The 13,454-nt window shown below is 38.1% G+C and overlaps 1 protein-coding gene across 3 annotated transcripts in view; it reads right to left on the bottom strand.

The window, feature by feature from the left end:
- The window catches only part of Trim9 (E3 ubiquitin-protein ligase Trim9), a 117,571-nt gene that overhangs the window by 6,178 nt on the left and 97,939 nt on the right, over positions 1-13,454 (bottom strand). The window contains exons 2-6 of one of the 3 annotated variants that reach the window (XM_064695286.1): positions 3,326-3,421; positions 3,104-3,235; positions 2,934-3,035; positions 2,704-2,863; positions 939-971 (exon numbers count right to left, since the gene is read on the bottom strand). In XM_064695286.1, the coding sequence (XP_064551356.1) occupies positions 939-971; positions 2,704-2,863; positions 2,934-3,035; positions 3,104-3,235; positions 3,326-3,421 (523 nt within the window). The remainder of the gene's footprint in view (positions 1-938; positions 972-2,703; positions 2,864-2,933; positions 3,036-3,103; positions 3,236-3,325; positions 3,422-13,454) is intronic. The other 2 variants (XM_064695287.1, XM_064695288.1) reach the window with 2 other exon arrangements.

Below are 13,454 nucleotides of genomic sequence, written 5' to 3'. Positions count from 1 at the left end.
AAAACGATAAAATGAACGACTGACAATAACAATTTATGGCACGAATAACACAAATGAGCGAAAAGGCAGAGCCCCATGCGGTAGCGCCCCAAAGTATGCCACAAAATACGTATCAAAATGGCGGCTGAGGCGGGTATCAAATTAAGAAGGCGCCAAGCTGTCAAATGTCAAAAAGGCAGGTAAAAAGTTTTGCATTTGAAATTTATTAGAGAGCGCAGAAGGCAATCAGAAAAAAGTGAAAAGGATATGGCCAAGGATAAGGATAAGGCAGGCGGTAAGCGCTCGCCCGAAGCGAATCACTCGGACGCAAAAATGTCACAAAATACCGAAAATAAAAAACCAACATAAAAAGTGAAAGCCAAAGCGTAAAATAATAAAGCTTCATAAAGGCAGCAGCGAGAGGGACAGCAGGCACAAGGCGAAAATAATAAAAATATAAAATAAATGTGCGTAAAAAGAAAATTATGTCACTTGAAGCTAGGCCCGTTGACAGTTTGCGGTGGAACGCAACGGAAGTGAAAATATTTTGACAGCATTTTCTTATTTTATTTTATATTTTTGATATTTTTTTCTGTTCCCTATTTTCCAGACATTTTCTGGTTGTTGTTGAAATGAAAATGTGAAAATTATTATGCGTAGGCGCGTACACAGAGAAACAAAAGCAAAAGCCATGAAAAACAAAATGGCCGACAATGAAAATTGCAATGTGTGTGTGTGTGGGTTTGTGAGAATGTGTGTGTGTGTGTGTGGGTGATAGCTATAGCACCGAAGAAGAAGTTGTTGAATATTTATTTTTATTAAATATTTGTTTGAACGCAAAAAAAAAGTTGGTGAAAAATTTAATGAATTTCTTATGAAACGCAAAAAAAAGTTTAAAATTTGGGGTTTAAGATTGTTTGTTGTTGTTGTTGTTGTTGTTGGTTGCATTAGTTGCTCACCTGCCGGACATCTTTCATCCTCATCTTTGACTGCTAAGGTTTTTTTTTTTATATATATATACGTAAAGATATATTTATGAGAGCAAGCAGCACATACAAATGTTGTGTAATGTGTTCAGCAGGCGCGAGATAAAAGAGAAGCACAAAAAGTTAAGACATTTAAAACATATCCATATACATAAATATATACTCTATAAGCTGTATCATATATCATATATTTTATATTTATAATATTATTATAGCAATTTTATTATATGCTCGTAAATTAGAGACAATCAACAGGAGCAAAAGTCTCAAGTTTCAACACTTTCGTTTTAATAGCATTTTGTTATTTTCGGTGTGCGTGTGCGTGTCTGTGAGTGTGTGGGTGGCCCTTTCATTGGAAATTTGTCAGACTAAAGAAGCAGAACTGCGATTCGTTTCACTTCACACTCTACACTTTCTCCCCGCCTTCCACATCTATAGCACGTTTTCTATATTTAAAACACAATACGCAAGGAGTGCGGTTGGCATTTCCTCGAGGGAATACCCTTAACTATCTCAACTATTTTTACACGAGTCTCTGGTGCGCACTTCTCAATGGCACTTAATGAGTGCTCTCTATTGTTTTAACACTTTCGAGTACGGCAAGAGAGTGCGAGTGAGAGTGTGTGTGCATATTGTGAGTGTGTTTAAAGGTGTGAGTGTGTTTATATTTACATGTTCTTGTGTGCAGCAAACTAACCTAACAATGTGACAATTAGTAACAATATTTATGATACGGTCTGGCTAAGCAATACTATTTGTGGCCTTTAATTTATACCAAAAGGGGTTGGAGATATTTTGCTTTTGGAATTCATTGAGCTCTAAAGTTAAACTGCGGTCATGAGTTTCTTAAGTGCAGTCAGAGCAACTGCAATTTAAATTAATTTAGGGACTTGCATATTATTTAACTTTGAAATTTAAAACGTTTGTGTTTTGAAGAACTTTCTAGAAGACTGTTCATTTAAAGTTCTCATATAACTGTGAGACAATTTCAAAGTCTGCAGACGACAATTATTTTTCTTAAAAACATTTTTCTCTGCACATTTATAACATTTCCTGATTAAAATTCAAGTATTTAATATTATGTTATATTTAAATGTAATTTCATGCTTGGCAATTAGAGGTAGCTACAAGCATAAAAGCCTGAGATTTTAACATTTAGAATTTAATTGGTATTTTGTTAAATACGTATCAAAATTTTCACGAGTCTTACTGTCTTCTTGCCAATTATTAGCATGAAGCTACTATATCTATAAAAATGCTTATAAGTAGATACTCAGGACATTAATGGTGAAGACTTGATTTAAAACTATTCAACATATTTGTTGGTACTTTAAATATACAATTGTATATTTAAATGTAAACTATATTTAAGCTTTTATTTATTAACTGTAAAAACACGCAAGGCGATATTATAATTCTCAAATAGTTTAAGGGCAGACTTCATGTTGATAACGATTGCTAATAATCAATTTCTCATTCGATTTTCCACTGAATTTGGCTCACAAGTGTAAAGTTAAAGTTAGCTCTATTTTCTAGCACAAACTTTAAGAATTCTACCATGAATATTTGTAGTCTATAATTAGTAATACACATTGCGCGATTGTCTCTCAATTCTAATCTTATTAGTATCAACTCTTGGATTATTTACTTGCAACAAATTTTTACTTAAGCAAATTTTGAAAAGTAATTTGAACTTTTTCAAAATACGAATCTATTCATATCATATTTATTTACGCACCTTTCATTTGTATGAAATTCAAATTGTCTATGGCCCGAGTGAGGGCAGCATCGTCCAGGGTCAAGTCGACAATGGGCGAGACACGGGGCGCGGCATTGGTGACCTCCTGGTGCCAGGTCATATCCGTGTTGGCCACGCGATTGATTAGCATGGAGCCAACCTGCAGTGCAAATGAAAATATAATATAGGTACATGAAAATATTCTGATTAATTCCAATTGGGCTACACACCTGGAGAAAGGCTGCGCTGTCAGTCTCTTTCAATGCCTCAATGCAAAACTGAATGAGTCCCGTGGTCTGTTGTAATTTGCCCGTGCAATTCGATTGCTGATCCTGCAAAGGGTCAAGGATACTTGTAAGAACAAATGGCAAGAATTGTGCGCAGTGGCATATACACGAACCTTAAGTATTCTGATTTTGGTATCCTTGTCCATGCGTATGGCCTCCAGCAGATATTCGCGTCGGTCGTGTATGGCCTGGATGAGCGCCTCGCACTGGGCGTGCACCAGACGCTCGAACTCAATGCAGGATTCCTGCGCGCAAATAATTAAAATAAAAAACATTTTTATTTTCATTTTTTTTAAAAATATTTCCACTTCTCCGCAGTTTTTTTTTCAACTTACCGTTACTTTGTCGCTCATGCCTTTGAGCCGCTGTATGAATTCGGTTGTGGAACGTGCCTTCTCCGACAATTGTTGCAGATTGTGCGAGAGTTCGGTCTGAAAATTGTGGAAAAAATATAAAGAAATGACATCAGAGACGAGCAAAAAAATAAATGGAAGAAAATGCAATGGAGTGTAGTAAGAGTCGTAAAATTTTACGGCTTTTTTATGAAGTGCCATGCGGCGGACTTTAGTCACGCCTGCGGCGGCGCTTTTTTATATACTAAGTATACACACATATACACATATTTTTTATAGTTTTCAACTCGTGTCAAAGTCAAGGACTAGCACACAGAAAATGAATTACATGCCCAGCGGGCAACAAACACAATTCCCCTTCCGAATGGGCCCCAAATGATAAAATTCCGCAATAGTACAAAACCTCATTCGCTGTTTTATTCCACAGCAAAGAGACATTGTTGCTGTTGCGGTGTGGCGGCTGCAACAATTGCACTTGACATTGACATGCGACAACAACATTTTGGTCTCAATTTTCATTTTCAACAATTAAATTGCCCATACGCCGCGTTGCCCAGCCGTTGCTTAACAATTTCAATTCATTAGCATTAAAACTGCTTTGGCTGCAGCACCCGTTTCCTGTTCCTGTTCCTGCTCTTGGTAATGAGGCATGTCGCATGTTTTGTTCATGCCCGCTGCTGCTTCGTGTTGCCCCGCGGCCTATTTGGCATTGAGACGTGTGCCCTGCCCTGCGTGACGCCAGCTCAGCACAATTAATTCAGCTTCCTGCAACACGACGAGCCCAAATACATTGTCCAGCTGCTCAAGTGTTTGCCAGGCGACCCTCTTCGTTTCAGCTTGGCTACGCCCCTCCCCTTAATGCTTGCCTGGAGCATTTACATGCTTTTCACTTTTCTACATACACAACAACAGAAGAGAACAGCACACTCCTTGCTTACCATCGTAACCCCCTCCTTGTGACAGCTCTATCTTGTTTTGTCAGACGCGGCGTATACTCATTACCTTATTTGTTGCATTTTGTTTGTTGATTATTTTATTCTATTTGCCTTTCGTCGCTTTTCTATTTGCTTTGCCCCATCGTCTGCTCTTTTGCTGCGAACGGCGTTTGCAAATGGCAATAAAGAGTTTGCAAAATGTTATTAAAATGTTTTTTGGTTGGAATTCATTTAAATAAGGTACATCTTAAGCTGAGGCTATTTACATTTTCATAACATATTTGTTTTTCTTACATTTATTTTAATTAACTTTCATTTTCTCAGCTGCTTACTCGGGCTCATTAAATGTACGTTTTTATTTCTCAGAAAACTGAATGCCCTTAAGTTAAAGGTAAATATTTTTATTATTTTCTTTAAAAACATGTAAATGCACAGTCAGCTTAGTTGGTGTATAATTCCCATTCAATGCTTGGTATTCTAACGAGAGTTTTAAATTGAAGAAAAACAAACATAATTTCACTCAAACAAATGCAGTGAAACTGCCTTAAGATACAGCTTTCTGGTTTGGAATTCTTCTAAAAGTCTAACATGCATATGAATATTCAAAACAATATAAATTTATGATGAATGTTTATAATGCTTTGCTTTTGTGATCCAACATGTCTGAATAAAGTAATTTAATTTCCTTGTATTATATTTATTGCAATGAATTTCCATAGTGCCTAGCAAAATTGTTAAATTTAAAAATGTATATTTTAAATATATATAACTCAAATCGAAATACATTTTCTAACTTAAATAAATTTCAGTCACAGTAAACGGAAATTTCTTCCATTACGCACTATTAATTTACTTGCCTTAACCTTAGCCCTTTGCTAATTAAATTTCTTTAAGCATAATCCCCACATTTAATGCTCTCCAAACAGCTTCATTTCATTAGCTCTACCATAAAAGTGTTTTTAATAATAAATGCATATTCCACGCTTTTATAATTTCGAGAAAGAAAAAAAAATATTAAGAGAAGAAAAACAAATTTTCAGGAACCCAATTACAAGGAAATATTTTGTAGACAGCCAGCTCTCATTAGAGCTCGGAAAATACTCGTCTATACTCCCCTGCCCACATCTTCGAAGAACAAGGCAGCTTATGGCGATTACATTCATTAACTGAATGCCAGCCCGCCAGACCCATTTTCCCATTTTCAATCCCAGACGGAAAGGACAGCCAGTTGAATGAGCGCTGAAAAGTCGGCAGTGGAAAAGCTGCAGCAGCTTTTAAAGCACTTGGTTGGGTTGGGTTTATTGGGGCGTGGCTGGCGTATGGGTGGGTGGTGCAGCATTGAAACTGGCTAAGTGCTGGCCAAGAATGCGCAACGCGCGGCAAAACTGTTGAAATTTAATCCCTCAAGGGTTGCTTCAACGCGCCGTGGACAATGCAGCAGTGCCGCAAATAGAAGAGATGCCGGGGGCGTGATTTTGAATATGAAGTGGAAGCTGAAAGCCGGTCGCTGGCTTATGCCCAGCGTCTGTTTTGCATTGATAAGCTGACGCCATGCCCCAACCCTCCCCTGCTACTGAAATCTTTTCAAATATTTGTGTGCCACTTACTTTGCATTTGTATTTTTTGTTGCTTTGCTCCTGTTGCTCATTCATGACGCATCATCATAAAAATACGAGTATCAAGTGCGCAGTCCGAATGCCAGCACTGGCCATGGCTGGCTGGCCTCTTGGCCCTGGCTTTTAGCGGGCAGTAAAAATAATATGACATGTTTATGCGCCGCAGACGTTGCAGTAGACGCGACGCCACGCGGCGACACCGAAGACATTCAGAGTTGCCACGCATGCAAATCATGTGGATGAAGCATGCAAATAATAAAATAGCCTCCAGTTCCGAATTCGCCGAGAACGGGCGGTTCTCTTCCCAACTGACATGCCCCTGACACACGTGACAAAGCCAGGCAGACGCAAATAAATTATTAACTTGTTAACCCGGCTAAAAACCAACAAACAATTGTCGTCATCTTAACTCACTTAACGCTGCCTTTCATATCCATGGCAAGGAGCGAAATATTTATGGAATCACAAAAAAAACTCAAACTTAAATTTATAAAATTATATATTTCCATGCGGAGTGGATGATTATGGATATATAATAGTTCCATTTAATTTCGTACAAGACCTTGACATCTGAAGAGAGTTTTTCTAGCGACTGGAATACTACTCTGATTTTAAGTGTAATACGCTGAATCATGATTCGACATTGCAAAGTTTTTTTTTTTTTTTTTTTTTTATTATGAAAATCTTTATTATATTAACAGATAATATGAGTTTTTAAACATGTACATGCTTCAAAATTTGCATTTAACAATGTTTGTTTCTTAGTTTATTTTCTCCTGCTCTACATAAGGTTAAGGCTAAGCTGTCTTCTTAAGAATTGTTTTTAATTGTTTTGTAGAAGACCGAAGTGTCTTTTCTTCAGTCTATTTATAGGAATAGATCCGACAAGGGCTTGTGCAGATCTGTTTTGGTGGTTTATCAGTCTTTCGTTATAGCGACTGGAGTAGAAAGAGATCTGATCTTCTATTAGCGTAATATTCAGATCTCTGTGAAGGGTCAGATTACTGACATACCAGCTGCAGCCAGTTATTAGGCGTAAAGCTTTATTTTGGATTGTCTGGATATTTCTTCGTATTATAACAGCTGCTCCTCCTGCTCCTCTGTCATTAGAATGAATGGCTGTGTATACACAGAATCCATTTAGTTGGATAGGTCTTCTGCTAGTTGTTTTTATTTCACAAATTAGGGCTATGTCGATCTTGTTGTCTGTGATGAAATTACATAGCTGTAGCATTTTGCCAGTCAGACCCCTGGCGTTCCACACTAGTGTTTTGAGCTTCATTTTTGGTTGGCCGAGATAAGTAGAGCCATTATTTGGCTCTGCATCTCAAATAGTTTGTTTTGCTGCTCGAAGAATTTATTAAAGTTTTCTTGCATCACTTTAATCATTTGCTCAAATTTCGTCTCATGAGCCGCTTCGTTCTCCCACTGGGAAAAGGTGAAAGGCGATTGGGCTTGATTATTTTGCGGCTGTTGTCGCAAATGTACTCGCTGGGTTGTGTGCCCTTGGTGTTGTTGTTGGTAGTTATGTGTATCACTATTAAAATGATTGGTAGCATTAAGTGGAGCCTGCCTTTTGGGACCTCTGTTTGCATGACTACGTGCCATGTCTGCATAGGAGATTCCAGTTGCTTTTACGTAAGGGGATGGCGCCAAAGCAGTATAAGTGCTCGAGGGTCCTGCACTCTTTGTAGGTTTTTTTTAGGCTGTGTTCGTTGCAAATATTGTTTGAATTGACATTGCAAAGTGAAAATATTTTTAATAAACAGCATATTAGTGTTAAAAGAATTGCTGAGAAAACACTTGTGATTCATTTTAGTCTACTCAAGAGTCAGAATGCGACCTTCAATAGACTCTGCGGCCTCTTTAATTAATGATCCAGCCATTTATGATCCCTGGATCCTATCGCTCCCACAGATGGGTAATAAGAAATGACTGCCTGATTTAGCATGATCCATTCAAATCATTTAAGTAAATATCACAGATATGCCATGTTTGACTGCGATATACATAACATTTACCCTGTTTAACTGATTGGTGGTCAAATCGCAAATGTTGGATTTCAGAATATATGCAAGTGCATTTAATGTTCGTCATCTTCATGGTTTGAAGTCTTGCTAAATTTAATAAGCAACGAATGGTATTAATTGCCTAAATAAATACAACTGTCAAGTTTATAGCTGACTGAACTATAAAAAATAAAAACAATGCATCTTGTAATCATCTTAGATAAGTTGCCAAATGGCAACTGCAAGCAGCACATGTTGTTGCAACTAAAATGCAAATGCAGCCAGTCGCACATGACAGGGCACAATTTGTAGGCAACAACATGGCCAAGAAGAGCGGCAACAACAACGGACAGCTTGTGGCAAGAGCAAGCTCACAGGCGCGATAAGTTGCCTGGTCACAGATAAAAATCGCAGACTTTGCGGCGCCGGCAACGGCGTCGTGCAACAGCAACAACAACAGCCGCATAAAGTTGCCCGGCGCCAGAGCAACAGTTGCCGTCGTGTGTTGCTGCCGTTGTTGCTGTTGCTACTGTTCCAAGCTGCGATTATCAACATAATATGGCCCATAATTTAGTTCTCTGTCTATAAATAAGGCACGCGAAAATGTCGTGCTCATTAAGTGCGTGTTGTGACCAGAGAACTGGCAATTTATTGGGCAACAATTTTAATAGCTGAAAGGAAAATAAACGAGTTAACGATTTAAATGCTGGCCATCTGCAGGCCAGCCAGAAATGGCTTCAAAGACATTAACCATAAAAAAAAATACGCCAGTCAAAGTTCAGATCATGTTTTATACGGCTTATGGCTGTTTCATCAAAATGCAACTTGCCTCATGCCGCGTGATGTATGTGGCAAGTATTGGTCGAGGAGACGTGACAACGACTTCAACGCCTGGCGAACAGGTGGCCCATAGCCCACATTCCGCTTGAATTATAACGCATTGCGGCCATAAAGCCGCTGATATATGAGCCGACTTTAAGTAGCTCGCATTTGCGGCCAGTTTCTGGCCATAAAGCGCTATTGGACGCAACTCACAAGCTGTAACTGGAGGTGTTGAATCGTTCAAGTCGCGAACAACATAAATATTATTAACAACAATTTCGTGCCACATGCAACACGTGGCTGGCAATTGAGTTGTTGTTTTCATTTTTGTGTAACTTCCACTGATGCTTTTTGTCGTTAGCAATCATTGTGCGAAGCCGTCTAAATGGCTAAAGATTTGGCAGGCAATGAAAATGATGGCGTGCCGCTGAATGCGCTAGGGTGACCCACTATATGAACGTCATAAATCTATATATGAGTATGTGAAGCACCAGCTGGAAGCAATAAATGCGTTTATTTATCATCCCATTAATTTGCATCTGGACAAAAATTAGCGGAAGTAAATAAATTTGAGCTGGGAGCAAATTATGAAGGAATTTGAGTTATGAGCCCAAATTTTGCAGAAACTGCTTAAAAATGTCCTTGTATGTGAGATATGTGAGCGAAACGAAAATCTCCTTTACGTTTAATTTATTTGTATGTGCTATAAAATGAAATTCAACTTTATAATATCTAGCTTATAAAAGAAGACATCTAAGCCATAAAATTCAATTTTTTAAATCTATGGCTACTCGATGTACACATATCGTTTGCCAATTTTTTCTTGACTTTGTGCGTCGTTTTAATAGAGTTTGGCCTATATATGTATTATGCAATCTCCAAACTATCGAAATATTTATAGCATTTTTATTAATTTAATAGGTTTTGGAATAACTTAATTTACTTTTAATGAGAAGTAGTAAAAATTTGATGCAAAGCATATGGTATAACAGTTTAAGCACGAGTGAGTCTAAGATATAAATGGACATAAAAAAGTTATTAACTTCTTTCTATTGAAATTCCTTTTGTTAAATTTCATTGCCAATGAACTAAATATATTGGTATGTAAAACAAAGAAACTCTTTCATTAATAGGCTACCTATATTGTTAGTTGCTTTTATTGATGTTAGCTGGAATCAACTAGTAGACATAAATGCATTGTGCTCCCCCTAAATTAATTTGAATAAATTTAAAAAAGGTCAATTTTTTCTAGATATATCTTCAACATAGTGCATTACTTAATCTACTTATCTACTTAGCTACTGCTTCCTCTAGATTTACTCATTTTTCACACAAGCAGATATTTTCTCTAACAGTGAGTCACCCTCTTGAAACAAATTGCACAAAATCAACTATCCACACGCCGCTCCAATGGTAACCGAAAACGCAGCACTAGAAGCGCCAGCCACAGTCACAGTCCGCCCTGCACCCCGCTCCCCGCAAGATGGGACTTGTGCTTGACTGCCCGTTGGTAACATCTACCCGTCCCCTTCGGCACACGTCCCGCTGCCATCAGTTGTCAGGTACTTCCATGTCTGGCTCATTGGGGGCCTCATTCACATCTTTTTCGCTTGGGCTCACACTTGGGACATGAGTAATGTGAGGCGCGTCGCTCGACAACTGCAGCCGCTTCTCTTTTTTAAAGACGATAAAAAGCTTAAAATATAACTTACATTCTGACAAGATATGAATTTTAAATGAATTTCGCAGCGTGCGTTGATTTATGCCATGGAAGGAAGCAACGTCGATGGTTTTTTAAATTGGATTATGCCAGCGTCTGTCTGTCGATCTTTTGGGTCTGATTTGCATGCCAAGTGTCGCTTAGAGTTGCTGTTGTCTACGCGATTAAAAATAAGTCGGAGGCAACTCTGGACAGTTGGGTGTCTAATTAATTAGCGACTTGGCAAATATTATTACCAGGCGCTGGCAAAGCTTTACGGGTTTTACATGCTAGTTGCAGCAGCTTAAATAAACAAGGGAGGTCGAGGATGAGTAACCGCAGACGAACAAACAAACGCAGTCGATTGATTGGGGTTGCCATGCTCCCCTCCGTGTGTCATAGACATGTCAGCAGACTGAGGAAAAACCGCAGAATCTAATTTAGAAAACTCATGTGGAGCATGTGGCAACTGTAAAGTCAAAGGCAAACCGAACAACTGTTATAAAAAAATAATAATAATAGTATATGAGTGGAAGTCGAAAAGGAAACAAACAACGCAACAATCCAAATATTTTCATGACAAATTTAAAATAACAGAACCATGAAGTGGAACACGTTGCAGTCGTGTCCAACAAATGGTCAAAAAAAGTAAGGGAAAACAAAAAGAAAAGGAGAAATAAACTTTACACTCAATACTGAAGATTGAATACTCTTGCAGAACTTTGAGAGATGAACTTGATAACACAAGCTACAATTTGAATAATTTGCCTTAAAATAAGCAAAAGATTTTGGAAGTTCGTCATGGATCAAATTTTACCAAATTATAAATTTATGTTATTGGTCAATCAAACAATTCATATAAGAATTATTCAGCTTAGTTAAGTTCTTTCGAGAAAAGGAAATAAAAAAAGTTGAAAAGAAAACCTTTTACTACTGAGGACATTTCAGTTATCATTATATGATATTTCGATCAGGCCGACTTCTTCAAGTGCACTTCCTGTCTAGAAGATTTGGATCAAAGAAAAGTTTTATAAAGTTTGTATTCAAACTAATAAATTAAACATGAACAGACAGACGAATGTATTTCCTCAATTGGCCCAACTACTTAGCATGTCGAATATCTATTTAAATATTTATTTCAATATTTCACTTCAATATTCAATTTAATATTTTACTTGAATTTTTACTTCAATATATTTACGCGTTTTGTGATAAATTTATAACACCCTCTGCAAGGGTATAAGAAATGAGAACAGTTGCAAGAAATTGGTTAGGGGCGAAAACCTTGTATCAAGTTTGCGGCGTGCAATGAAGCGCATTGAACCATCCCAGTGGATATGGGAAACAAAAGTGGGGGAATAATATCCGAAACGCTGAAACTGAAAAGTGTGAAGCACAAGACGTGAGCGAGTTAGTTGCAGACGTCTCAGAGGGGTGAAGTCAAGTGCTTAGGAAAATGCTGGTGGGAGCAAATCTACTTAACTAATTCTTGACTCATGTAGATGCCAAGCTGCGTCTGTGGCTGCAGCCACGTGGCTGCGTTTACAATTCATTAGGAGCGCCTCAGAGTGATGCCAAACATAAATACATCAAAATGCCTGGGTAAACCCCTTCAAAGACGACTTTCGCTGACCAAAGCCAATTTAAGTTGAGTTCGGGTCCGGTTGCACGTTGTCAACCCCATGTTGCCATTGTCTGGCATGCTCAGAATGCATAACGGCAACTTGGTGGCTGCAACACGCGTCGCAAAATGTAAGCCACTTAATCTTAACGTTGAGCCACGTCGGGCCAGAAGAAAGGCCAAAGGCAAACTCTGAAATGCATTAAGCCAAGGGACATCGACCGAGGCAGAGACGGTGCCAGGGGCAGGAGCAGGAACTCTGCATCATGAGCTGCTTCATCATTATTTGCGCATAAATTAGGATTAAGGCAACAAAAGAGGGGGGCGAGACGCAAACGCAGGCGCAGACACTTCCCAAGAAATCATAACCACAGTTCGTTTCTTGTTTGCCTTCTCGCAATTTTGACCTTATTTGGCCGATTGAATGGAATGTGCTGGCCATATAAGGCGGCGCTGCAATTGCTAAGAAATTGGCATGTTGCAACTTGCTAACTAAAAAACACATTAAGTTAAGGGTTTTTCAATCTACTTGCTTCAAATAACTGCATGACATTAGCTGAAAGTGGAAATTTAATCCAACGAGAAGTGAATAACCGTGAAACTAGACAATCTGCTAGTTGAATTGAGCTTAAAGTTGGCTTGATTTGTGTGTTACTTAACTCAGCTTTGCAAGCTTAAGAAAGCTTTTGAAAAATTAGCTAAAATTTGCAATTAAACATTGAATGAAGTAAAAGGGAGACTTGAATATTTTATACTTTACACTTAATCCAAGGTTTCGGAGTTGATCTCTTAACATTAGATGGTAGGTGCTTCAGAAAATTATCCAAGCTCTTTTATCGCTTGTAAATTTGAAGGTTAGTTAGACAGTGTCATTGTATCATATACAAATTTAAGCTAAAATCTTGTTTATTTTCCAGTCCAGTAGCAAAATATCTTCTTACTTTTACCAATTTGCAACCCCCTATATATTTTTAAAACCTACTAGTTTATGCATTTGTGTCACATTTTTGACATTTAATGCGACAAATTGCTGGTAAAAGTCCTCAAAAATGATACAAGCACGCAAAGTTATGCATTTTGCGAGATATTCGCATTTGTTTCGCTGACATTTCCTGTCAAATTAGTGACATTTAGTGTCATAAAAGTGCGCAATTTGTTGGACAGATGTGTCGCCAGAGCTTGCTAAGCTAGGGGAATTTGGCAAACAACTGCTTTAAGGGGTTCGCTCCAAATGACAGATGTTAAAGAAGAAACATGTTCGATAATAGGGTAATCAAATAATCTCAACTTTATAAGGGAGTTTGTGCAAATGGAGCGACGCAGAATTGAACGAAATTAATGGAACACGAAAAATATATTGTTCTGCATTGACTAGGGTCCGTTTTTAGCGATGACTAGAGTATAAATGA

This window comes from Drosophila montana, unplaced genomic scaffold, assembly GCF_035044405.1.
Source record: "Drosophila montana isolate Dmon_TW-CO22-7 unplaced genomic scaffold, ASM3504440v1 contig_3734_1, whole genome shotgun sequence".
Classification (NCBI taxonomy): Eukaryota; Metazoa; Arthropoda; class Insecta; order Diptera; family Drosophilidae; genus Drosophila; species Drosophila montana.
This window is presented reverse-complemented; position numbering and strand designations above follow the sequence as displayed.